Source organism: Micropterus dolomieu, linkage group LG18 (genome assembly GCF_021292245.1).
Source record: "Micropterus dolomieu isolate WLL.071019.BEF.003 ecotype Adirondacks linkage group LG18, ASM2129224v1, whole genome shotgun sequence".
Lineage (NCBI taxonomy): Eukaryota > Metazoa > Chordata > Actinopteri > Centrarchiformes > Centrarchidae > Micropterus > Micropterus dolomieu.
In genome coordinates this window covers 20,790,924-20,816,825 of record NC_060167.1, presented here as the reverse complement: position 1 = coordinate 20,816,825, position 25,902 = coordinate 20,790,924, and the positions used below count along the sequence as shown (strand labels likewise).

The 25,902-nt window shown below is 40.5% G+C and overlaps 5 protein-coding genes across 10 annotated transcripts; 2 read left to right on the top strand and 3 right to left on the bottom strand.

The window, feature by feature from the left end:
* The first annotated feature begins 1,503 nt into the window (after positions 1-1,503).
* On the top strand, positions 1,504-5,144 carry ndufaf3 (NADH:ubiquinone oxidoreductase complex assembly factor). Of its 2 annotated transcripts, none has more exons than XM_046075841.1 (5): positions 1,504-1,657; positions 3,494-3,641; positions 3,816-3,882; positions 4,189-4,289; positions 4,385-5,144. In XM_046075841.1, the coding sequence occupies exons 1-5, from the start codon at positions 1,569-1,571 to the stop codon at positions 4,490-4,492; spliced, it is 513 nt and encodes a 170-aa protein (XP_045931797.1). In that variant the 5' UTR covers positions 1,504-1,568; the 3' UTR covers positions 4,493-5,144. The 2 variants fall into 2 exon arrangements, with proteins under 2 accessions (XP_045931797.1, XP_045931796.1); XM_046075840.1 differs by having other exon boundaries at positions 3,494-3,689.
* A 620-nt stretch (positions 5,145-5,764) lies between these two features.
* zgc:112334 (uncharacterized protein LOC619199 homolog) lies at positions 5,765-10,400 on the bottom strand. 4 transcript variants are annotated; one of them, XM_046075801.1, is made up of 11 exons: positions 10,012-10,400; positions 8,115-8,222; positions 7,902-7,998; positions 7,670-7,804; positions 7,375-7,573; positions 7,151-7,282; positions 6,968-7,067; positions 6,714-6,885; positions 6,389-6,533; positions 6,235-6,289; positions 5,765-6,134 (listed from the first exon to the last, which is right to left on the bottom strand). In XM_046075801.1, the coding sequence occupies exons 1-11, from the start codon at positions 10,096-10,098 to the stop codon at positions 5,988-5,990; spliced, it is 1,377 nt and encodes a 458-aa protein (XP_045931757.1). In that variant the 5' UTR covers positions 10,099-10,400; the 3' UTR covers positions 5,765-5,987. The 4 variants fall into 4 exon arrangements, with proteins under 4 accessions (XP_045931757.1, XP_045931759.1, XP_045931760.1 ...); XM_046075803.1 differs by having other exon boundaries at positions 9,755-10,159; XM_046075804.1 differs by having other exon boundaries at positions 9,899-10,158.
* Positions 9,945-16,655, top strand: LOC123987153 (transmembrane protein 43). Its single transcript, XM_046075806.1, has 12 exons — positions 9,945-10,163; positions 11,185-11,331; positions 11,455-11,589; positions 12,246-12,340; positions 12,454-12,503; positions 12,590-12,659; positions 12,745-12,815; positions 12,901-13,028; positions 13,139-13,213; positions 15,398-15,499; positions 15,618-15,735; positions 15,826-16,655. The coding sequence occupies exons 1-12, from the start codon at positions 10,152-10,154 to the stop codon at positions 16,026-16,028; spliced, it is 1,206 nt and encodes a 401-aa protein (XP_045931762.1). The 5' UTR covers positions 9,945-10,151; the 3' UTR covers positions 16,029-16,655.
* Positions 16,656-17,226: 571 nt separating this feature from the next.
* LOC123987173 (rho-related GTP-binding protein RhoA-B) lies at positions 17,227-22,036 on the bottom strand. 2 transcript variants are annotated; one of them, XM_046075837.1, is made up of 5 exons: positions 21,905-22,036; positions 20,761-20,918; positions 18,900-19,020; positions 18,060-18,190; positions 17,227-17,973 (listed from the first exon to the last, which is right to left on the bottom strand). In XM_046075837.1, exons 2-5 carry the CDS (start codon positions 20,914-20,916, stop codon positions 17,800-17,802), a joined length of 582 nt encoding a protein of 193 aa, XP_045931793.1. In that variant the 5' UTR covers positions 20,917-20,918; positions 21,905-22,036; the 3' UTR covers positions 17,227-17,799. The 2 variants fall into 2 exon arrangements, with proteins under 2 accessions (XP_045931793.1, XP_045931792.1); XM_046075836.1 differs by lacking the exon at positions 21,905-22,036 and adding an exon at positions 21,010-21,154.
* A 727-nt stretch (positions 22,037-22,763) lies between these two features.
* LOC123987170 (cytokine-inducible SH2-containing protein-like) lies at positions 22,764-25,163 on the bottom strand. Its single transcript, XM_046075832.1, has 3 exons — positions 24,871-25,163; positions 24,273-24,429; positions 22,764-24,123 (listed from the first exon to the last, which is right to left on the bottom strand). Exons 2-3 carry the CDS (start codon positions 24,409-24,411, stop codon positions 23,618-23,620), a joined length of 645 nt encoding a protein of 214 aa, XP_045931788.1. The 5' UTR covers positions 24,412-24,429; positions 24,871-25,163; the 3' UTR covers positions 22,764-23,617.
* Between the last annotated feature and the right edge of the window lie 739 nt (positions 25,164-25,902).

Below are 25,902 nucleotides of genomic sequence, written 5' to 3'. Positions count from 1 at the left end.
AAAAAATCATGGTAGCACGGCTTAAAACTGTTGTGTTGATTAATGAAGCAATAAAACTGGCCTTCTTTAGACTAGTTGAGCATCTGGAGCATCAGCAGTTGTGGGTTTCATTACAAGCTTAAACTGGCCATAAACAAACTTTCTTCTGAAACTTGTCAGCCTGTTCTTGTTCAGAGAAATGAAAGCTATTCCATGCGAGAAACTGTCAAGAAACTGAAGATCTTGCTCCCTTCACAGAACAGCGTATACTGGCTCTATCCAGACCAGAAAGAGGAGTGGGAGGCCCCGGTGCAGAACTGAGCAAGAGGACAAATACATTAGAGGGTCTAATCCTCTACTGGCAGTGTCAATAAATAGTACCCGGAAAATACTAGTCTCAACATCAACAATGAAGAGGTGACTACGGGATGCTGCCCTGAGTTGTAAAGAAAAAGACATTTCTCAGACCGGCCAATAAAAAGAAATTAACAATAGAAAGATTAGGGCTGAATCTTTTCTTGTCTTTTTCTTTGCCAGATACTTAACCAGGCCAGTTTTATTGCACAACTGTTTCAAAGTTGACTTTGAATGACTGCCAAAGTGTTTTCTAATGATCAGTGAGCCTTTTAAAATTATGAACTTGGATTAGCAAACACAGCGTGCCACTGGAGCACAGGGCCGATGGTTGCTGATAATGGGCCTCTGTACGCGTCTGTAGATATTCGATTACAAATCAGCCATTTACAACATTAACAATGTCTACACTGTATTTCTGATCAATTGATGTAATTTTAATGGGTGTACATACAATCATCCATTCACGAAAAACATGATTTTAAAGACACATCTGAATTGTAAATTGTACTGTTTTATTGCTTCCAGATATTTGAAATTGTGTAATTATTTGTATTTGGGTGCTATGACCCTTCTTGACAACTGTTATAGGCTACTTGATTTACCCATTGTGTACTGTAACTTCATAATTCAAACTACTATTTTTTTACACAGGAAATTTACATTCTTCTTATAATCAATCCAAATTTGACCTCTTTAAGAGAAACATTTGGGACAATCAGGTGAACCTTTAAGATAGTCAGTCCAGAATTTACAAAGAAGCCAAAAAAATAAATAATGTTGAGTCAATATTATTTTTAATACTGCTAAAAATATAACACACATCAAAGTGAGTAGGCTAGTTCATTGCAAGGACCCAGAGTCTAAAAATGCAACTAGCCTTAAGCAAAGGCATTTTTCTTTCGTATATATATAATATTTTTTTTTATTGTGTTGCACAACGGCTTAACTGGAGGCTGCGATGTTAGCCAGGGCATCAGGTAGCTTAGCATTTAACATCAGGTACATTTTGTTTTTTGTTTTTTTGTGTAACACGATACAATACATATGTCTATGATGGATAGAAATCAAACAAAACACGAAAATTTAATAAAACACGGCATCCTTGCAAAGCTTGTTAAACTTAAAATAATTTAAATTGTTCGATTTTGCGATACACAACACCGGAAACAAGCGGCTGGTGTTACACAGAAACCTGTCCCCCTGTCTGCCGCCGGCTGGTGTTCTCCGTTATCATGGCCAGTGTGGTGTGCGCCAGATTCCTCTTCCAGAGATCAAAACAGGGGCTTCTCCTCTCCTCCAGGGCAGTCCCCGCTTTCTCAAGGTGTTGTAGTTTTTCTTTTCCTATTCTTTTGAGCGGAGGATTTAAAGTGTAGTCGTTTAGTAACTGTCCCTTGACTTTCCTGCAGGCTCGAGACGAGGGCAGTTATGAAATGTCTTTACTATCACCCGATTGTGAGATGCTCCCTTACAAGTTTGTTTTAGCATTATTTGCAGAAACAAAATACATTATTACTATCACCACTGAAGTTTATCATTGTTCCGTGTGGATTTACATTGTCGGTCATGTTAAACTCTTCCCTTGACTAAAGGATCATGTTGTTCAGCAGTACAGTTAGAGCTGTACTAATCATTTTCATTATCGATCACTCAGTTATTATCTCTTTTTATTAATAGGCCAATGACAGAAAAATAGTGAAGCCTATATGCATCTTCAGAAAACAACGAGGTAATCATCAGTCACAGGTGTCAACATGACAAGCAAACAATAAAATAAGTAAAATATAACAAAACATATGATCTTGTTGTTGTTTGATGTTCAGTCTAAATGTTTAATTATCATGTTTTACACTTTAAATGTTGACACCTTGGATTGATGATTACCTAATTGTTTTGTGAAGACACAGATATGACCTTAAATTACATGTAGCCTACATATCACTTTGAGATATATGTAAGTGCTGTTAGAATCTGGTGAGGAGGAAACCTTGCTCAGCATCTCTGAATAAAGAACCGTGGTGATTGTGCTGGTGCTGGTTTAAAGTTTTGGCCATTCTATCTTCCTTGTGGAGCATTTTTTGGAGGTGCATAGTTTGTTTCCCCCACCGTTGTGAATCCCAAGATTTCCATGAGCAAGGGCCTCACTTTGTGTTTTTATGTTAATTGGTGGGGACATAAGGGCCCAGATTAGGGGTGTGACGATACACTTTTAGCTCACCAGACATGACAATGCACAATATTGGGTTCACAAGAACAAGATGAAAATATTTTAAAACAATCTTGAAGAAATATTCAATGCTGAAATATATGAGGGGGTGTCTGGGGGTCCTCCCCCAAACAATTTTGAGCATTAAAAAATTCACTTCCTGCATTCTGGAGAAATTTTCTGGACCAATTTAAGGAGGAAATGTCTTTCAGGTGGCAGGTGACAATTATAAATTAATATAGGCCTATGTAATTAATATAATGCAGTAATCAGTACCCTGTAACTTTTTTCAGAACATTTTTAACAAATACTGTCAAAAAGTTATGGGCACAAAATCAGCATTTCAAAAAGTGGTGGGGACTTGTCCCCAGCGTCCCCAGTGAGACACCGATGTCCATTAGGAACCAGGTCATAGCTTGTTTGCCAAACAGACAGAATCTCTGGCTCTATCTGGTGGAGTCAGTCGTTACGTTCACCCTGACTTGAGGCCAGGTCAGCTCTTGAGTCCTCTGCTGTGCTGCGTTAGAGAGAGAGGGCAGTGCTTCACATCTCAATATTAAAGATTGCTGAACTTTGACTGAAGATTTTTGTAACAGTCAGGAAGTAAACAGTGCGAGGACAGGACAAAATTTGCTGCAGAAGTGTATGTGTCTCGGCGGCCTCTTTTGTGCAGAAACAGGCTGAAAGCCTTCGGCTGTCAGTAGGTTGGCGTTAGTTTTTTGGCCTTTAAACGGGGCCACATGGCAACGGTTCTGCAGTTCAGCCTGGTTTTGAAATGTAAAGTGATGGAGAATGTACAGAGTATGTGCAATAAATACATCATTACAGAGGCTGTTTCATGCCCAAAGTTCTTCAGGCCACAAGCGCTCAATATTTATACTTATTAACACAGACCAGTCTCGTGTACTTAACATGGTACTGGTTCTAACTTAGTTTACCTGTCTTTTGTTCTAGCCCGTTTCTGTCTCGTGCACATAGATTGGTTCCCAGTGATGATGAAATGTACCAGCGTACCACGGTGTCTGTCATGCAGAAGGAGCCGGGCAGTGGGATCATGATCCACACCTACAGTTCCCAAGGATTCAACATTGACGGCAACAAGGTGATTGGGCCGTGCGCTGTGCTGCCTCCTGCTATCCTCCAGTGGAATGTGAGATCAAAATCCAAATTCCTTCTCAGATCTTAGTTTCTTGTGTCATGAACTGCTTTGTATTAAATTTAAACAATTATCTTTTTGTTTTTTTTTACTTTTTTAAATCCCGCCCTCTTGCTGCAGGTTGGCAGTTATAAAGACATCACAGAAGAAAGTGTCTCACTTTTCCACATGCTTGAACCAAGGATAGGTAAAAAAAGAATATATAAATAAAAGCACACCGACAAATCAAAAGAAAAGGCAACACAAAGTGTCTCAGAACATTGCATTGCTTTTTTGCGTAGATAAAGCCTTTGAACTCTACTGGAGGGGTGAACATCATTTATCCAAAAGACATTCAGTGACCGCTCGTGTCCTGAATGGAAGCATTCATTATGTTTTTCACGCAGTTATTCAGGTTTTTCCTTGATTCCGTCACTCATTGAGGTTTTATGTATTTAACTGAAGAAAAGGAAATCCCAATGCATGTCACTTAATTTTGTTGTTGCTTATGCAGAGATTCTTGTGCTGGGCACAGGCGCACGGCTTGAACGAATCAACCCCTCGGTGCTGGCTCTGCTCAGGAGTAAAGGCATCGCTGTGGAGGTGCAAGACACGGTAAAGTATGCCCAGTCTCTCAGCATAGTATAGTGCATATGCTTACTTTAACATGGTGGGGAGACTTTCTGACTGTCATCACTGCTGTTTTGCAGCCAAATGCATGTGCAACCTTCAACTTCCTGACTAGTGAGAAAAGAGCGGCGGCTGCAGCTCTGATCCCTCCTCCCATCAGCACGGCACTGGAAATGACACAGGAATAAGTATTGGGATGTCAACCAGACTCAGACTGATTTCTGCAGATGGACGTCAGAGGTTGATGAATGATTCCCGGCCTGTGGCATGCTTATTCTACTTCACCACAAAGCTTCCAAAGGAACAAACTCAGTGACGTCCAGCTCTGAAGAAACTATCCCTGTATTTGGTCGGAGCTGTTATTTTTGGGGCATTAAGGTGTTAAAAGCATCCATTGTCACCCAGAGATCTGAGCAGGGAGCTGGCTACAATTTGAGATTCTGACAATAGTTTCAGGCAGTCACTTTCTACATGCTAGTGCTCAAGTGTTCTAACAAATGCTCTTAAATCTAGGTGGAGAAGTGAGTGCGAGTGCTCTTGAGTGTACACAAAGTGCAAGTGCTCAGGTGATTGTACTGAAGTGAGGACACCCACGATGGAGAATTAAGACTGTAATGAAGTGTAACAATATTCTTGTGTAGACATGCTGTGTTATGTGTATGAAATATATATTTAAAAGCTTTCTATGCAACAAACAATAACTTAAGTGTCAAGAATTTTGTGTTTTCACGCTAAGCATAAATGTATAATAACACCAACATGGTAAAATTGTTAAGACATGCAGAACGTCACTATTATCTGTGCAGCAGAAAAGAAAAAATAAATATTCTTGTGTATGAATATGTTCCAGCCCTCTGCCCGAGGTGTCGGTGGTGACTGTCCTTCATTTGGATAAGCCTCTTTACTCTGTGCGTCTGTCACTCCTCTGCCTCCAGCAGCGCTGCAACCAAACAAGCTGCCTGTGTGCAGCACATGACATAATTCTGTGGCTTTGTCCTTCTCATACATAAGCTCCACAGATAAGAATCCACAAATCCTCTGCCCATCATCTCTAATCATCTGCCTCTGTACCACATGTCCAGCGTCAGTCTGAATGTTTAAATCCATGTCGTTCACATGCAGGATGCTGCATGATTACTTCCACCTGCTGCTGAGAAACTGTGGCACTGATTGGTGCTAAAAGAGGTGGGAAAAATCAAGAACATTTCCAACCAAACAGGCTCCTGATCATGTTTGCCCATTTGTAGAAATTATAGGTTTCAGTTCTTGAAAAGTTAATTACATTGATGAGATACAGGTAAATGTAAGAGCAGTTTTGATTGTCACAAAAGCCAGTGTGCTCAGGATTGGATTTTGATGGTGTAAACAAAAAAACACAAGTACTTTGTAGTGAAATTAGTTGTATTGATAGTTACAGAGTATTACCTTGTCTGATACCAAAATATTGCAACGGCAGGATGGACAAAAGAAAAAGACGTTTTACTGAGCAGCGTCATGCTTTACAGAAATTCACAAAAGGGAGATATGATAGCAAACAATTTAGAGGACACAAAAAGACATGCAACATTTACGTAGTTCACTCTACCTGCTACATAACACCCTCTGCGTTACAGCTGTGCAGTGGTATAATCATCCATTGTGTTATTTTGGCCTCCCAGCTGGCCCTAACAATGAAAATCTTTCTCAGCCATCATCAGAGTTGTGAGACTGGTGTCTCTGTGATCCTCCAAAGCAGAGCTCTGCGCCAGTGATCCGGCGATACATGTCTTTGATGTCCTCACACTCCGACTCAAAATGGTTTGTTGCATCATACGAGCGGGACACAAAGATCTAGTGAGGCGAGAGGAGAAATCAGACCCACCTGACTTCACTCCACTTTATTATATGTTTGTACAGGAAATGTAGTTGGATTGAGGGATCTCATTATTACCTGACTCTTTTTTCCATCTTCATTGGGAACCAGCAGGTTGCGGACTGAAACAAATCTAGATTCAAAGCAGTGAAAGGGAAATGACATCAATTAAATATTGTTTCAAGTGTAATTTTACAAACAGTAAAGTTAAAGGCTTAAAAGTGTCACTAACTTTTGCATGATGGGCTCGAGAAGCTCCAGGCCCGGCTGAACTTCTTTCTCTGGGTTGCTGGTTTCTGCAGTTGTGCTCACTGTGGCGATGTACACCCCATCTGAGGCCACATTGTGGACGTGGGACACTACAGTAATGTAAATGTCTGCGTGGACAAAAGAGAAGGGCTTTTCTATGAATTATTAGGCCGTGTGATCAAAGTTTTATATATAAAATCCAACCAACACGCATGAATGTAATGTGGGAACTGTCTAGTGGCACTAGAAAACACAAGTCAGATTTATTTTTCATGGGTTTTTGCAGGATAAAAAAACAGACAAAATACCTGATTTCCTGTTGAGTTGTGTTTGAGGGATGATGATTTGACAGGAGTTTGCCTCGTGGGTGTTTTTGACCGGATGATTTAATAAACAGATGACTCTTATCACACGCCCGACTTTCCTCACTCGGTTAGGGACGTAGCTGGGGTCGCAGATGAGCTGTTTACAGTGGAACAGCTGTTAAAGAGATAGAAAGACAAAATCACTGAGTGTTCGTCTGTGCAACTTCTCTGGCCTTCCTCTTTGTTAATACACTTGCCTTCCCCTCAGATTTCACAGCTGTGACTCTGCCGTTGTCCATCACAATCTCATCCACGGATCTGTTCAGCAGGAAGGTCCCTCCGTACTCTGCACTCAGTCTGAAACACACAGGTTGGATAATGTGAACCAAACATGTTTAACAGGTATATCCAGGGAGAAATCTGAGTAATTATTTTGTAACCTGGCAAATCCCTGTGGTAGTTCGCTCAGTCCATACACAGGGTAGAGGTATGGACTGGTGTTGTGGCGGGACAGAGACTCACAGTACAGCTTGATCCTTCTGATGGTCTCCAAACATGGCTGGTCCAGGTAACTGCAGGGTCACCAGGAGACAGTAAATGAGCTCAGGGAGGTTTTAACCTAAAGGATCATCCGTCACCATTTCTGTAACTTCCTGTGACTGACCTCTCGCTGCTGTGTAAGGCTATGGCATGACCTGTGAACTCCATAACATCTAGTCCCAGGTCAAAGCGGCAGAACAGGTCCCGTGTGGTCGTTTTGTTAGGATCTATGTCCTGGTAGGTCCGAGGGTTCCTCACGTCAAAGTTCATGGCAAAGAGCAGCAGCTTCCTGAACCTCCTCTTGTCAAACATGCCCATCAGATCTGAAATACACATGTTTCATTGAACATTATCAAATGGAGTTTAAATCCACATGCAGAGAGCATTTTGAAAAACAAACAACAACCGTTCTTCATCACCTGAAGCATGGGCTTCTTCCTCTGTGCCGGGGACTTTGTGCACTTTGCCTGTTTTGTATACGTAGCTGCCTTCAACAATTTTGAAGTCCATATACCGAGTAACTTCAGTGTGCACCAAGATTTTCACCAGCTGATCTAATGCAAAGACACAGCAGAGGGTACAGAATGTGACCGTGCACTACAAACAATGCCCACAAATCACAAGTCCAGATGAACAGCACTAGGCTCTCACCATTGGCAAGAAAGAATTTGGGGACAAGGTCAACATTCCACTCTTTTCCACGGCCCAAAGACTTGGCAGGACCTGGAACCTTAAACTTCTTGTACAGCTGTAAATGTAGGAAGACATCAAATTAATCAACACCGCAAATCAGCAATGCAGCAGCAGCTTTGTGAAATGGAGGACGTGCGTGTCTGCTCATTTTCTGTGTTTGTGAGAACACACCTCCTCCAGGGGAGAAATGGACGCGCTCTCTCCTCCATAGTAAGGATTCCTGTCAATGTGCAGAACCTTTTTCCCACTTTGAGACATTAAACCAGAAAGGACACATTCCTGAGACAGACAAGGGGTTGACAGTGAGGTGCAGGACAGCAGTTGGCACAGTGCATCTGAAGATCAAGACTAGCATAATGATGTCATTTTTTAAATTGTTGTTAATCCATTAAAGAGCCAACGGGCGCTCAGAAGGTCTGCACATGAATGATCAGTACAAGTGTGACCATTTTACTCAGGAACAAACTTTACCGTTACTTATATTTTAAACTAAACACAGGGAAGAACAGTTTAGGGTAAAAGTGAAAGAAAAGGCTTCTTCCAGTATATTTTCAGTCTAAAGACACTGTTGCACTAAAGACAACAAAAGACACTTTGATTTGTTAATGGGACTAAAACTTTGTAGCTAGATTCCAGTTACTGTGCTTTTAAGGGGCTGAGTGGACCTAAGTGTAATGCTCTGGGGACGACAGACATTTATAATTTTTCTCATGTGACTCACACAGTAAGCTACTTATTTTACAAGAAATATAAGTTTTCTTACCTTAAGACCAGTTCCAAGCACAACAACATCATATTCCTGCATCCTAACAGTCTCCCCACCTGTTTCTCACTGAGTGCTTTTCAGGAGTGTAGCCTGTTGCAGTATTGTGAATGTGTGTGTGTGTGTGTGTGTGTGTGTGCATACGTGTATGTGTGTATATAGAGAGACACAGGTATGATGATGACAACAAGTGACAGTAATTGCTTTGTGTTCTCTTTGCAATAATCCTCTTAAGACTGGCCCATCTATGCTTGTGTGTTTGTGTGTGTGTGTGTGTGTGTGTGTGTGTGTGTGTGTGTGTGTGTGTGTGTGTGTGTGTGTGTGTGTGTGTGTGTAATGAATGAAGATGGTGTTATCAATGGTGAAAGAACTATTCAGATCCGCCATTCAAAATTATTCTGTATTACATAAAGTAAGGGGGGCTGGGGATGAAGGAACAAGTTATGAATCACAAGAGTCTGGGTTAGTTGAAACAACAATTAAAAATGTTTTGTTGTATTTATTTTTTTTCTTTAAATTTCAGTATGTGTCTGACAAACACTGTAATGTTTAAGTTTGTGCACATTTGCACATTTTGTCAAATTTTATCATTTGACAAAATGTGTCATGTTCACGACTACTGTCAGTGATATTAGTGACTCACATAACTACTATGACTGACGGTAAATTCACACAAAACCAAACACACCAACTTTGTAAAATAAAAATCAGAAATCAAAAAAAGTGTTGAGTAAAAAACGTTCATTATCATGTTTTTATTAGATTCCATATCTAACCTTTCACCCCAGACTATGGGGTGAATAGTAACGTTTCACTCCTTGTGTTTGAGACTAAACCATTAATTTTCTGTCTGTGTTGCAGAGATGACATTTACACCATTTAATAGCAGACAAATGTTACAACTATCCCTTTAGGTCTCCCTAAAGTATCAAAAGTAAAAGTATTAGTAGTATAAATGCACCCTTTTTGCTTTGCTTTTTTTTGGGTAAAATATTGGCTAATTTTCTCTTTTTGGACCAGTTACAGGGGAAATGTCTCTGGTACTCACCTGAAACATGACAGGAACCCCTAACTGGTTTAATCTATAACAAAATGTAAAAAATATGTGTTCCTGTTGTCATAAATGTGGCGCATTTGTGTACCGGTATGTCCGTTTGGTGATGAAAGATTACGCTCGCATTCTGACGCCTACCTTCCGAAAAAAACTCAGTTAACCATCATGCTTCGAAGATAATTGTCTCTGGGGTTGCGCTTGTTAAATTTGCCGGGGCACTCGAGCGGCGTAGGTGGAAAAATTCTGCCTACCGGAGTGAGTTCCGGTGTGCGCTGTGTATCACTGAAAACGCTTCCTGTAGTTTCTCCGTTGATGTGTCCGTTTCCAGTCGCTGGCATCTTCAAATCCTCCAACTTTGCTGTTTGACTGAGAAGTTAAGAAAGTCAGAGAAATGTCTTCAGCAGTAAGTGGTTTAGTTAAAGTCTCTGTTCTTTAACCGTTACTGCAACGTTACCATCTTAACGGCCGTTTACCGCCTATTCCAGCTTCAGCTTCATCTGTCGTCATAGTAAGTTAGCTTACACTAACAAACGCTGTTAGCTAGTTTATACTTTGACAGTGTAACGCCAGTACCCCGTATTGTTGAATCTCTTGAGTACCGTGATTGGCATGTAACAACAGTTTATTGACAGGCTTTTATTCGTTGAAACATGTAAATGAAGTTCGAAAGTTAGCACAGGACAAAAGAGGTGTGTCACGCGTAGCTTGCTCTGTGGCATGACATGTTGTTGACTAACCTGAGCTTGGTATTTTGGTCTAACGTTAGCAATAAATAATCTATCTGATAAAATGAGTCTGTCTCAAATGCATATAAGTTACGTAGATGCATAAGTTGGCGTCACTTAGTTTTCACAGCTGATTTGTAAATCTATCAGGGAGTAATGTTCAACATCACTTGGAGAAAAAGTTGGTTCCAAAAGTTTTAAAGTAAAAATGATAATTTTTACTTTTTATTTTATACAACTGCAAAAGACAAGAATGTTTAATCAGAAATAAAAATTACTTTTTGTTTGAGTTTGTGCAGCCAGTTTGGTTCTACCATCCAAAATGATGAAGTTATTCATCAAAACTCTTGACAGTTTTATATTGATCTAATAGTTAATAAACTGTACCAGAGTGACTGCTAGGTAATGCTTTTATATTACAATTCATTTTAGTGAATTATATCACAATCAAACATAATGAAATAGTTATTTAAAGTTATGATGACATACATTGATGTTGGTGTTGTGTTGATGTGGTCACTTGTTCCTTCAGTGAAGGCAAATAAACTCACAACCGACATTAGCCAGAAATCTTACAAGTAAAAAATTAGTAATTCATTGAGTGTTCCTCTCAAAGTCAATAATGTCATCCATCATTCTTGTGGATAGCTGAGGTTATTGTTGGTATTAAACCTTTTTGTTCTTGCATGTTTGTGTCAGTTTTCAGATAAAGACCCAAACCAACACAAGCGTGTATCTGTTCAGTCCAACCCTGGATTCCTGGAACGATTAGGGCAAACAGCAGGAGGAACGGTAGTTGGTGTCGGACTGTTTTTCCTGTCAATTTACGTTCTCTTTACCAATGAGGTACGAAACACGCACACAGTGGAAAAATATTCATGTATGTCACATCAAAGCCACACTGCATGCTATTAAAAGTCTTAATTGTTGTGTTATGTCGCCTGTTCATGTATCTGTCTCTGTGGTCAGGGGAGGGCTCTGCAAACGGCATCCTCCCTGGATGAAGGTCTTTCTCAGGTTGTGTCGCTGGGGCCTTACTCCAGCCTCGACCTGCAGAATAACAACCATTTAGTTCATCTATCTGCACAGCTGCGCACCTCACAGGTAGACAGTACTCAAGTTTAGTTTTTTTTAGTTTGAACTCCCTGTTGTGTCAAACTACTCTCTCTAATCACACATTGATAATGATAAATTCTAAAAAGTCAACTGGGATCATACTCAAACACTTTGCATAAACTTATGTTTATTATTTATGTTCATTTGATCCCTCTACTTATCCTCCATAAATCCATGCCGTTGTTTTTATTTTCTACTTTAATGCAAATAGAGCGTTGTTATTCTTTCTGTATATCTATCCTTTGAATGATTTAAGAACTCTAGTCAATAAGTCTGGTGTCTGTGTACACTGTGTGTTGGCCAAAATCAGTTCAGAAAAGACGTGTTTGTGGTCATATAGAGACAGCGTCTTTGTTACGTAATATAATATTAATATCTGCATCTCAAAATTCTTGTGTTGGTTCTGAATTTTCCTGTATATTTATTTTGTAACATGCCTAGTACAGGTTAGGGGGAAAACAGAAAGTGTTCAAACCGTTGAATTGTTTTTTATTTCAAGTTAATATTATTCTGTTGATGATTTGACAGCTTCATTAAGTGCAGTGCTGCTAGAATTTTTTTTTTAATTCAAATTATTAATAAAAGTAATTTTGTTAAAGCAATACTCTGAAGTAAATTTAACTTCAGGTAATGTGTCTGTGTAGCCCCTGCATGACCCCAACTACAGAGTGGAGGTGCAGGCAGTGAAGCTGAAGAGGCAGGTGGAGATGTATCAGTGGGTGGAGTACCGGGAGAGCAAGTGAGTCTGTTGTCTGCATATGTCAATGTTCAGGGAGTGGCCAGGTGTAACAATGTTGGCTGCATCCCAAAACATTATTAGCCTGAAGTGAGTTCTTGTGCGACTCGTTTCAGGGACTACCAAGAGGATGGTGAGACCAAAACTGAGACGACTTACACCTATAGTGAGTTGTTTTTATTAAGACTGTTAGTATTTGGGGGAAAAAAACATTACATTCCTAAATAATTATTTGTGATTCTTTTACTTTAGACACGGAGTGGAAATCAGAGTTGATCAACAGTCGTAACTTCGATAAGGAAATCGGTCACCAGAACCCAAGGTGCCAAGATTATTTTGTTCCTTTCTGTCACATTAGAAATACAATTTTTGTGTAGTTTGTCTTTAATTTAACCTTTGAACCTTAGTGCCATGGCGGTTGAGAGTGTCATAGTGGTGGCTCCCGAAGTCGCAGTTGGACCTTTCCTCCTGTCTAAAGGTAACATGCTGCAGGCAGAAATCAGATGCTGCACTGTAAGTCACACTGTTTAGATTTGACTCAATTTATCGTTTATAATCCTCAGGCCTAGTGGAGCAGATAAATAACTTCCAGACGCTGAGTTTGAGGGATTTCAATGCCTTTACCTTGGACCCTTTTCTCAGCATTGATGACGATTATTTCTATCACACTCAGTACCCACGCAGGCCGGAGGTGAGCAGCATCATCATCTCCCAGATATATAACCTTCTGACCTCTGATGGACGGTGTGTTCCACATTCATGCAGTTCTTGGCTTCAGTTTGTATTGTGTTTCTTCACAAGGTTGGGGATGTGCGTGTGAGATTCTCCTTCGCTGGACTGAGTGGTGAGACGTCTCGCCTCGGCCCGCCTCAAACTGTGAGTGCAGATGACCTGTTCTGGTATTCGCTAGGGATGGGTATCGCTACTTGATACCTTTTTATGGTATCAACCAAAACAACCCAGTATCGAGTAGAATCAAAATGTCTCCAGTCAAACCAGTACTTCAATCGATACTTTTTGTAACTAGATTGCGGCAAGAAATTACTTTTTGTATGATTTTGCTCGCGTGATTTTTACAGCTGCTCACCTTCGGCTGCAATCTCAGGCATGTTCGTCACTGTTGCAAGTTTATCACCTCAAGCTTGGCTTTCTGTTGGTTTCATCTTCTGATATCATTCTTCTCTGGACATTTTTATGTGCTATGTACATCACATGTCACCCACCGATCGATCGCTGCGTTCCATCACATCAATTAAACGCTTTTGTGGCGCAGCAGCGATCAGCTGATTTTACTCACGGAGCCTCCAGCTGCAGCTGTGGCTGATATCAGATGTAGTTGGTGTGATCAGCTGAATGCACAGCCTCTCTTTTCCTCTGTTTGTGAGTCTTAAGTATAGTTCAGTGACTTGTTTAAACAGACTCCTTTCTCATTTTATAGGCTACTTACTGTCGTTTTTCGAGGAGGTTTGCGACTCATCAATAAAGGAAAAAGCACTTGCGGAGATCTTTCAATTCAGTTTATAGATCGAAAGTTAACAATAATTTTCCGTTGCTTACTTTCAACACACGTATGAAAAATGACCCTTAAATTAGTTTCCCACAACTTATTTGGTCACTAAACGATTTCACTCCTCCTCTCTCATTCAAATACAAAAAAAATTTGCAAGCTGTAGTCTTTCCCTGTATAATACTACCCGTGAGGATGAACTTATCAGGATGAGGAGCGGATCTGATATACTTTTATGTAACAGTAATTTGAAACAAGAAAAAAATAAACAGCAGTAAAAACCAATCCGCTACTACGGCCGTCTAGCTGATCACCACAAACTTAAACATTTTTTATAATCAGTTAATTTTTAAAAGTAATATATCAATCATTCGCCCATTCAAGCTGCTCATTTTAGAGGACCTGTTGTAATTTGCTGTATTACTGTAACTCGAATGTGTTTGGCAGACAAGATTTCTCTTTGGACTCTGGGAACTTTATAAACTAAATGATAAATCAAAAAGTAATCAATAGTTGAATCAATCAGCCCTAGTTTTTAATGATGGCTGCACATATTTTCATTATCGATTTAATTTAATGGTCTTATCCTAATGCTGGGGTAGGCAACGTTGCAAGAGACAGCTAAATTTGGAAAGTATGCAACTGAAAACATCCCCCCCCCCCCCCCCCCCCTTCAGTGAATCCTACTATGGCGAAAGGAGGACCAGCCCTACTCTGCCTCTGATTGGCTTAGCGTGATGACATTTCTCATGTAGCCCTCGCTGAAAGAACAGGACGTTTTTGCTGTTCTTCTGCAAATTAGCTTAAAATTGTTAAGCCATAAAATCTTCTAAATGCAGTCAATTTGTTTTTCAGCGAGGGCTACATGAGAAACGTCATCGTCCAGCTAAGCCAATCAGATCCTGAGTCGGGCCAGAGTAGGATTCGCAATTTGCCTCCCTCCAAGGCCACTCCCCCAAAACACATTTTCATGTGCAGTAAGTGCACAGGGAGAGTGCACGCAGGTAGTCCAGCCAATCATTTCAATCGGACTAAATGAAATGATTGGTCCTGTGACAGCCACAGAATCCAGATTTTCATTTTTGTTTCAGAGTATTTGATTTATGGATTTCTGTTGGGGTGTAAAGAGAATCTGCTGATTATGTATTTTGGTCTATATAAATTTTGTGATGTCCATTGTTACATCAGTTTCTGTATGAAATGGTAGGTATGTTGATCCCTTGTACACTAACTGCAAAAACAGTACACTGTAAAGATTACTAAATATAATCTACAATTAGTAGATATTATGGAATTATTTTGACATCATCAATACGTCAAAAAATTGTTCCTTAAGCCCAATCAGATGCTTGTTTTGTCCGACCAACAGTCCAAAACTTAAAGATGTTCTGTTCATTGTCACATAAGGAAAAGCGGCATAGTCTCTGGGAAGCTGGGAACAGGGAATGTTTGGCATTTGTGCTTGGAAAAAAAAAACACCATTTAAGTGCTCATACGGATTTGGCTTAAATTGTGGTCTTCCTCTTAAGGCGCTGGTAAAATCTGTTTTCCAGGTCAGTATCGTGGCCATGCAGAGAGGCGAGCAGCTGGTGCCTTTCAAAACCAGGTCAGGTGACACTCTGGAGATTCTGTTCCTGGAGGAGCTCTCTGCAGAGGTTAGTGTGATTTTATTGCATTTGTTGGACACAGCGGTTGTTGTTTGCCTATTGTGTCTAGTTAACACATATTCCACACTTGGTTGTGGTGGTTGATGCCGTTGTATTGTTTGTGTAGGAGGTTTTTCAGAAGGAACACCAGTCCAACAGTATGAAGACCTGGGCACTCAGGGCTGCAGGCTGGGCCCTCATGTTCCTTAGCATTCAGCTGACCATGCGCATCATCCATACATTGGGTAAACAGTCACTGCTGCTGTATCTCCACATCATACATTAATTTCTTTCCCTGCATCGCATTCATAATACTTTCTCTCGTGTGCCTACAGTGGACTGGGTTCCTGTTCTCAGAGAGCTCGTGTCCGTGGGGCTGAAGATCTTCGCCTTGTGCGTCTCCTGCTCTCTGTCTCTTCTCACCATCGGAGCAGGTTGGCTTTTTTACCGACCGTTAGTGGCTGTGGCTCTGGCAGCACTGGCTCTGCTTCCAGTGTTTCTCGCCCGCTCAGGACTTCCAGTGAAGAAGAACGAGTGACAAGTGAACTGATGATCATCTTCTGATGCCTGGGCGTCCATCAGCAGTGTGAGACAGTATTGTGCAGCTGTTTTGTTCCACAGTAGAGTTACGGACTTGCTTTCTTGGGTAACAGACATTTTGTTGTGAAGGTTTATGTGATATTCAATGTTTTGTTCTAAGAGGTACAGTTATTGGTTCCATCCAAAAGCAGTTTGTTTAAATGGACTTGAACGTTATAATTTTTGTTAATAATTTAACGGGGGCATCATGCCTTCATGAAGGTTCAGTCTTTGTTAAAGCTGTTCTAGAGAAGTGTTGATTCAGCTGGATGTTCATTTTAGAGGCTGTTCAATTGTTACACTGGGAGGTGATTCTAATATTTAGTCTACACTTATTTATGTAAGTGAGGTACACAGTATTAGGTTCAACAAAAACTGAACATTATAACCTTCATGAAGGTGGGATTTACTGCAGGGTTGCATTAGCCAGATTTGACTAACAAACTGGCAAGAATGTCTGCTTTTCAAAGCACTTTGGACAAGAAGACCAATCAGTGAAATACCAAAGACCTGGGGATCTGCAACTTTATTGGATTGTTTGTTTGCAATGGATGTTAAATAAAGCACGTTGTGTGTATCAACTAAAGATCTTACTGACTTCTGGCTCGTATTTCCAGTCGTAGTGCTAGTCAAGAGGGCCTGGAAGTAGAGGCCAACAAGTTGAGCCTGAAAAGTGTTGGGGAGGTAATTTAGAAACTACCACCATCAGCTTGTCCACCAGAGAACAATGGCAAGTTTTTCAACTGTCTAGCTCAGTATACAATTTTTTTTTGTTTTTTTTTTTATGCACACACTTAAGGGATCTTTAGCAAAAATAGCAGCACAAACAAAGCAGTTTAATCATATAGTTTAACTTTCAAATAGTGATCTTAATCTCCCCTTTTTCAGGCTGTGTTGATGAGATAACCAGAGTGGCGTGCGTTAATCTATAATGACATTTGCGGCGTCTAACTGACACTGTGGCTGATTATGAAAAGCTCAAGTGTAGTGACTCACATGCATATGAAAAATGGCCATTGTCAAATTGGCTGTGCATGCTGAAAACATTTTCTCCTTGGAAACAAGTTCCCTCGAAAGCTGCTTCAAATCTTTATTCTGTATCTAAGATGGACTGTGACTCACTGGGTGTCTGTGTTTCAAGCAAGTGATACAAATGATCAAGATTCTTACAAAGTAATTTATTACACAAAACACTAAGTTTCCTTTTGCGTTTTAACAAAATGAGTTTCCAGTCTCATTGTGCATGTGACCATAATGCACGTAGGATTTGTACATGAAGCACACAAACAAATTTCAGCTTCATGTGCGCATCTGTTGAAATAATTAAAGGACTAAGGGTCACAGTGTACAGGTACTTCACCCTAGTTGGCTGTGGAAACATTCCTCAGATCAGCAGGCAGGGCTGAAGCACTTAACTGTAGTTGGCAGGTAGGATAAAACAGGTCCCCTGGGCTGACCTCTTACATTACATAGTACATGTTGATAAAGGAGGTTTCATTATGGCAAATTTACTCGCGTTAAAGTACAAAAAAGTATTTTCCATAACCTCAAAATTGAATACTGACAGAACCTGACTACTTTTGCTTAAGACAAAAAAAGTAAAAGCATTACACCTTTAGTAAAAACTGGGGAGAACAGTCTTTTGTGTGGGTGTGTTTGGGGGTAGGTTTGACCTAAAGCTCCTTCTCCTCCTCCTCCCCCCCCGTAGGAAGCAGTCCTCGTGCCCCCGTTTACAGTAGGACACATTTATTGTTCTTCTTTCCCCGCCTGGCTTGTAGTGCAGCCCTGGTGGCCATCTCGAACACTTCCCTTACACCATCCTTTGTTTTTGCAGAGCACTCCATGTATCCAAAGGCACCGATCCGGTTAGCCATGTCCCGTCCATCCTCTGGTTTCACGGGCTCCTAAAGAGAAAGTCAGGAGAAGTTTTAGGAAACAGGCATCCGCCACCAGGAGGCTGCTGACGTGTTTGTGTGCGTTTTGAAATTACCTGTTTCATTTTGGCGAGCTCCCTACGGGTGTGCTCGTCATTACGCAAGTCCTTTTTATTTCCCACCAGTATAATGGGAACATTGGGGCAAAAGTGTTTCACCTCAGGAGTCCACTTCTCAGGGATGTTCTCTAAATAAGGGGATACAAGGCAACGTTGGTCATAAAAGAGACACAGCTGCTTTTAGGTGAGACGAATCAAACAAGAGCAGAAAATTACTGCATCTCAGAGGCAGAAATGTCTCGATGTTGTGCAGGTTCCTTGCAAATTTCATATTTAGATAGAGGGCTTAACGATGCATCAAAATGTTTTTAAAATCGCAATATGGCCTAGAGCACTATAAGTTAAAAAAGGTGATTATGTCAAATTAACATTTTAAATTAAATATTTCCATGCTTCAGAGTGAAAATGATCATTCAATCTAATATCAGAATTGCAATATCAGTCAATATAATGACAATTAGATATTTTTTCAATATTGTTCAGCCCTGATTGGAGAAATGCCTTGATATGTGTGTTTGTGCAGTTATGATCTGCAGTGGTGATCAAACACATGATACATGATGTGATACAACAACCAGAGGAATGTGATAAAATGTTTCCCCATGTCTAACAGATGTTTAACCATTTTGTTTGTGGCTGTTTTTTTACATGACACGATTAGAACTGTTTTAAAATCTCAAACCGGTCGATGAACTTCCCTTCTGTTCATTTAACACAATACCAGTTAATTGAAACTACACATGGACCTGTGTTTTTCCTCTAGACTCTATAAATCATCCTTCTGCCTGAACTTTTGCTGGCATTTAGATGAAATATCGGCTCTGCGTTTCAACTTACCAAGACTGTCGGGGCTGTCGATGGAGAAGCACATGAGAATGACATCAGTGTCTGGATAGGAGAGCGGGCGCAGTCGGTCATAGTCCTCTTGACCTGCTGTATCCCAGAGAGCGAGCTCGACCTGCCATAAGAGTTAACAAGTTGTCAACCACATGAAGCCAAAACATGTTCAGGGTGCTTCAGGTCTATAGAGGTTTGACACTTTATTGACCCGGTGAGTGCATACAAACCAATATCATGTATTCAGAACTCTGTACTCATGTAGTACACTACTACTGATATCTGTGAATAAAAACCACATCCCACTTACAGTGACACCGATTTACTATTTTACATGAAACACCACCTTAGAGATTTTAGCTAAGACCACGTGGTCTCTCAGCAATAACTGACTGTAATTTCTGCATCTATAAAATTAGGCGCATTGCATTGTGGAATTGCAGCTTACATCATGTGGACTTTATCCTCCCACTGTGGGAATTTTAAAAGGCACTACATATTGCATTGGTTTCACACAAATATAATGGTGGACAGTGAATAAAATGCAATATACAGTGATCAACCACTTGGGAAAGAATCATTCCTATACAAATGCTGTTTAAATAATTTGCTTATAGTAATCAAGTAGTCCGTGTTTATTTTGTGTCTTTTCTTAAATGACAACATTGGGCAAATATCTGAACACTGAACACATTTATTTTCAAACTCTGCTACCAGTTGGGCATTGATAGCCTACAGTTTATTTTTAGGCCTGTTAAAAATGTAGAAATGCACTGAAACCACCTCCAAGCTGTCACTTAGTCAGTTATTTGCATTACTGATGTTACCGTATTTGTAAACAGCACAATACTGTTTTAGGCTATAGCGTGATTATAACTTGAACTACAGTAAGTTATATTTTATATATCGTATTGTATTACTGTATAGTGTATTTGAATTAATGAAGTAAAACAGTCACTAAACTTCAGTAAATAGCAAAGCTGTCCATTTTGTTACTTTATATTCATGTATTAAATATACAGATGTAAATTTGATGGTAATCTGCATGAAAAATTAAACAGAAAAAAAAGAATTTGACTGTGACAATCATCCACTTATAGTGATCAATTTGACCTGGACAGCCTTCTCAGCCAGAGAGAGCAGAGCAGATTGGATTAATTTGTGCGATTCCTACTTATTTAGGGCTTCTTTAAAACACAACAAGGAACCATTTTATTTGACAGTTTATTCAAGTAAGACCAATACATGCTTTGTTAAAAACTCATATCCCTGTTAAACTTTTTTTTAGTATTAACAACACATGACATCACACACAACCTGGGGTGTAGCCTAGAAAGCGCGCTTAGTGAAAGAGTTTCAGAACTAGAAAGAGGGCAACTTAAACTCTGCTCGCTGGCAGTTTTCTTCAAACAACAACAACGTTTCTTTGAACATAGTTTTTGACTTTACATTCAAAGTCCACTGCACCACTCAACTCAGAACAAAACGCCCTTTTTTAAAATGTGACACAAGACTGCGGTCAGTTCGTTCGAGTTCTACTAAAATGTTTATCGCACATACTGTGTAATCTCTAAAAATCTGTATAAAGTTTTAGACATGTAGGATTAATGAATATTTAATCATTCACGATGTGAGTGGTTGCACTGTGAGTGGTTGCACTGTTGGAACATAATTATTACAATACTGGACTAATATAAACTCAAGAGTTGTCCATCTCAGAGTTCAGTGGGCTTAGACTTTTTTAAACCTGCTTTCTGGAAAAGACCCCTGTACCACTGATGGTGATAGAGTGTGGAAGGCACATATACCTTGCTGATGCTGATTCTGGTCTGAAATAGTGCAAGAGCAAAATTACTCGTACCTGTTTGCTATCGACTTCAATGTCAGCAACGTAGTTCTCAAACACTGTTGGCACATAGACCTCTGGAAACTGGTCCTTGCTGAACACAATGAGCAGACAGGTCTTCCCACAGGCTCCATCTCCTACTATGACCAGCTTTTTCCTGATTGCTGCCATAGCTGCAGACAAGGGACAGAAACTGAGGTTACGACATGAAAACATTTTATAACAGGATAAGGCCATTTTATTGCGTCCGCATTAAGCAACTACCGCAGTACGCCGGTGAGAAACGATGAGCAGCCAGCCACCTTCAGCTGTGTTTACACAGCGCCAAACCAACACCCGAGGCTAACTATTTAGCTTCATGTGGCAGCAACAACATTACGGCTGGTTTTAGTCCGTCAATCAACTGTACCGGAGGTTTTTAATACAAGGAAAGGCACGCAGACAGGATAAAATGTTGAGCGCCCACGCCTCTTTTGTTGACTTTGGCTTGAAATGTTAGACTAGGAACCCGCTCCCTTTATGATACATTTCCGCTCCAGTGTTTCTGACCCGGCATCAAGCTCGGCACATTATTCAGTTTATACCTTAGTCCCACACCAGCCTTACAGCACTCAATAAACTGAGCCAAACACTAACTTGATGATAGCTGGTACCAACACATCACTGGGAACTACCGCAGTGTAGGCTGGCCTAAATTTAAGTTGGCGAGGAGCTTCTGTTTACTAAAGACTTGACGCTGGCGACTGTTGGCTAACTTAACCTGCTAGCGGTAGCCGGATGTGTAACGTTAACTAGCTAATGTTAGGGCGCTAAATTTACATTTATGTTATTATTGAAAGGTGGTGCTGGATACATGTGCGATATTTATGATATAACGTATCTAGTGCCATAACACTGTGTGTGTTTCCTTATTAAATACTCAGAAAAACTCGCTTTTTCCTTTGAGTCACAAACCGGTAAATACAGCTAGCTAGCTAGCTAGCCAGGCTCCGGTTAGCATAGTGGAGGTCAATGCGACTTTATCGGTCCGTTAGCTAGCTGGCTAGCGTCGGAAAAATATCCGAAGAAAATGTAGGTTAACCGAATGTATATAGGGATACTGTTGCCAAAACAACATACTGACAATGTAGTGAAGCTCGTGTAAATATCACCTGCTTACCTAGTGACTGGTTTAAAATCTATCCAAGTGATTTCCTAGTTAAGGTTGGTGCTTTGTTGGCCTCCGTCGCTGCTGCTGCTGCCTGACTGCTGGAGGATTAACAGGAGGGAAGTGAGGGGGTGGGGAGAGCATAACAATACACTACTTTACACACAGCAAAAATAAAATTTATTACTGTAATACATTATGATGGCGCTCATTATTTATTATTATTGTTGTTGTTAGTAGTATTTATATAATAATGATCTAATTTGAGTAGCTATTGTTCCAATATTGCAGACTTTAACACACTCATGGTAAATGTTTATGTATTTTGTCTTACACAGAAACCTCTGTGCTTTTATGGTCTTGATAGAGTTTGTAACGAGAAAATCGTTTTGACGATGCTGGTCACTTAAATGCAGAGTGAAATTTTTAAAAAACATTTCAGACTGATGGGTTGAGAAGGAGTAAGTACAGAGTTATATAGTATTTTCTCAGTTGGTGCAACAGTGTATTAATAACCGCAGCTCTTACTCTAATCCTGATAAGAGGCTTTCTCAGCACTGCTCACTTCCACCTCTTGGAAACCTGTTTCCATGAAAACAGTAATACTAATACCTCACATTCAAGTGGCCAGTGGTTCAACAGTGAAAAAACCCCAACCCCAAATCATTTGTGAGGTTTATTTCTCTGAAATCCACATGCATGTATGCTCATCTTCTGAGAATAAACCCCAGTTTGTAAACAGATGTCCTTTAATAGCTAACACCAGTTTTCCACAAACAGACTTTGACATTCATGCTGAAATGATTTTCTTCAAATGGAAGATGCCTGATTTAAGGAAATGATTATGCACATAAAAGAAAACCAATATACACACTGTACCCTGTTTTTTTTATTATAGCCTTTAAAATTACTTGTCAACCACCTCTGGCCATTAATAATACTGTGATCGGATTTGACAAATAAAACCCAGGGATGCAGAAAGAAGTCATTACAGTGAGACCCAGCAGGGAACGAAACTCTGTTGAATTTTGTGAGAAAGAATGATCAAAGCACATGCTGTATCAAGATAGCTACAACACTCAGCATGATAAGACATGTTTAAGAGATTTTGTGATGACCATAATGGTTCCCAAAAAGTTGCAAGTGTCACATGAGATCACTGTTGGCTCAGCCATGGTTCATCAGGTTCATTGATTTCACAGAGAGTGAATAAACATCGCTTTGTTCAGCACTCTTTGCAAACCTCAGGTCCTATAGCGCCCGCACAATGAGCTTCAAAGCAGAGGCAAACAGAGATCCCAAGATGAAAATCCAAATCCATAGCAAACAGTGGTTGCTTTTATTGTTGATCAGTTTGGGCTGCCTTGTGCCTAAAAGCTCTACGACTCACTTCTTACTGGCGGGAAATGGATAAAAAAAAGTACATATTGGCGTTGTAGACATAAAATGAATGTACAGTAGCTGAAACAAACATATACAAATAATAAAAATGTAATTACAGAACATCAGTACTTTAGTGTGGCTTAGCTCATTCATGAGCAGCGAGGTGACACTGAGGTTTATTGTTTTTGAAAGCGTTTCGATATTCTCCCTCTGGGACGTTCTCTGTTGCCTGGGGCATCAAACTGTCCCAGATTCACTGTGTGTGTGTGTGTGTATATTCATGGAGTGTGACCCTGACCCATCCTCCTGCCTCGGTGTCCCATACCAGAGCGACAGAGACCCTCATATGTGGAAAGGGTAGTCCTGCAGGTAGCACAGCAGAAGCTTTGGGAGTGGCAGCTGGCTGTGGCAGCCCGTGCGTCTGTTGATGGCGAGGCGCGTCAGGTGCTGCAAAGAAGGGAAGGCCTGTGGTTTGTGCAGGGGGTCCGTCAGCTTCAGAGGCACTCCGCTGTCCTTAGCTGTGTGCTTGGCAGGGTCAGGATGCGTTTTGGGAGGGATGTCATTAGATGGCTGGCCCCGTGGAGTGTGGCCCAAACCCATGTAGTTCTGTATGAGGCTGACAACATCTGGGAAGGACTGCAGGTGAGGCATGCTAGGGGAAATGGAGTCCAGCCAGAAAGAGCCCCTGCTGTACTCTATGCGCACACTGGTAGGTCCACAGCGGGTCTTCACCGACAGGGCCAGCATGTACCGAGGATGACTGCTGTCCCTCATGAGAAACGTGCCTTCGGGCTTTTTTAGGAGAGCTTCCCGAGCTTCACTTGCTGAGATGGAACCCCAGTACCAGCCTGCAGCCAGACAGATGGTTTGGTCAGTTTTTATTTTTATGAATGTAGTTTGTTACTGGATTGTGTTGGGGTTAGGTTTGATAAGTTAGTGCCCAAATGTATACCATAGGAAATTAATAATACAAAAATCAGCTAGAGTGCTGGTGTACCTGAGGCCTGTAGATATTGGAAGGTGGCAGTGATGCAGCGGAGGTCTTCTGCAGGGTCCCAGGGTGGAGAAAAAGGAAGTGGGCAGCATGAACCTCCTTGCTCCTCATGATGGAAAACAGTCACTGACCGGGCAACCATTTCTGACTGACAGCAGGCCTGTTGACATAAATGCTGGATCATCAACAAAATAATAATTGACATAATTTAAGATCAACCAAGATTTTTGTGCGCTCATATTGCACAAACTCTTCAAGTAAAGTAAGTTTCATCTCAGTTTTTAAATGTATGTTTTGGTTGCACAGTTTGATTTCAGATATAATCACAGTTAACGTCACAAAAAAAGTCATTTTCCAAAATGAGCTCACAAGCACAAAACCAACTAAACAAAAAACCTAGTCAAAAATAAAACAACCAGAAACATACACAACACACAATTTAAAAAAATAAGTAATTAGCTCAAAGTCCAATACTTCTTGGGCAGTCTTGTAATCATTTATTTAATAATGCATTATTTTACAAGCTACATAACCTAATTACATTATTTATATATCCATAACAAAATTAAACAGACTCAACAGATTAACAAAATAACCTTACCTTAAATCAAGGGAAATCATATGGATCGCAACCAGTTTGGAATCCAGCAGTCGCTCACAGTAAATTATTAATTCTCATAGTTGCATAGTCTCGGATGATGGCGAAAAAAACATTCCTTGTAACTTTTAAAATCATAAAAAAAAAAAAAGAAAACAGATGTGTGTTCCCGGTGGTGTGCTGTGAGAGTAAAGCGGAGTGTGAGCTCTTTATTCAGTAAACTGCAGGACAGAAAACAGCTCAGTTCAGTTTGGACTGACGGAGCTTCCAGGAATCGGTTTCCGAGAAAGGTTTTGTGTTTCAGCGCCCGCAGTGACAGACAGGCGGCTGCCAGAAGCGCCACTGCGCTCTGTCAGTACGCACGACGCAGACACGCACCACTTCCTGTACACATTTCAATATAATATGTATGGCTGTTTCTCTTAATTGGCAACTTGGTGAACAAAAGCTGAAACGTCATGCCTTATAAAACAGGAGTACAGGCGATAAAGCCTAAGCATCCTAACCCTGATATGGGAAATAATTTAACAGTTTACAGAATACTAGACATAGGTTACTGAAGCCATGAGCAGGGGTGTAGGAGTGGGGGCCCAGAATGATCCTTGAATTAATAGCCATGGATGCAGGGAGGGGCCCACAGAGAATGGCTTTGTACACGGTCCAGAATTTTGAGATAAAAACTGCTGCACTCAAATGACAAGAAAATGCAATGAGCCCGGCTATTGTAAAACAAAAAAACATGATGACACATTTTACAACAATGAGCTGAGTTTTAAAACTTTTTTGGTTTATTTCACAATTTCATGGTTATGGTCTGTATGGTCATATACACTCAGGAGCCAGCTTATTAGGTACACCTAGCTATAACTAATGCAGTCTAATACAACAGTTCTGCAGTAATACTCCCTTCACATAGTTTGAGTTGAAACTGTTTTAGTGAGAAGTGTTTTGCATTCTACAGAAAATAATTTAGTTATTTAGCCTGCCCTCCTTGATATAAATGGGGGAACAAATATGATACAACTGAACAGACTG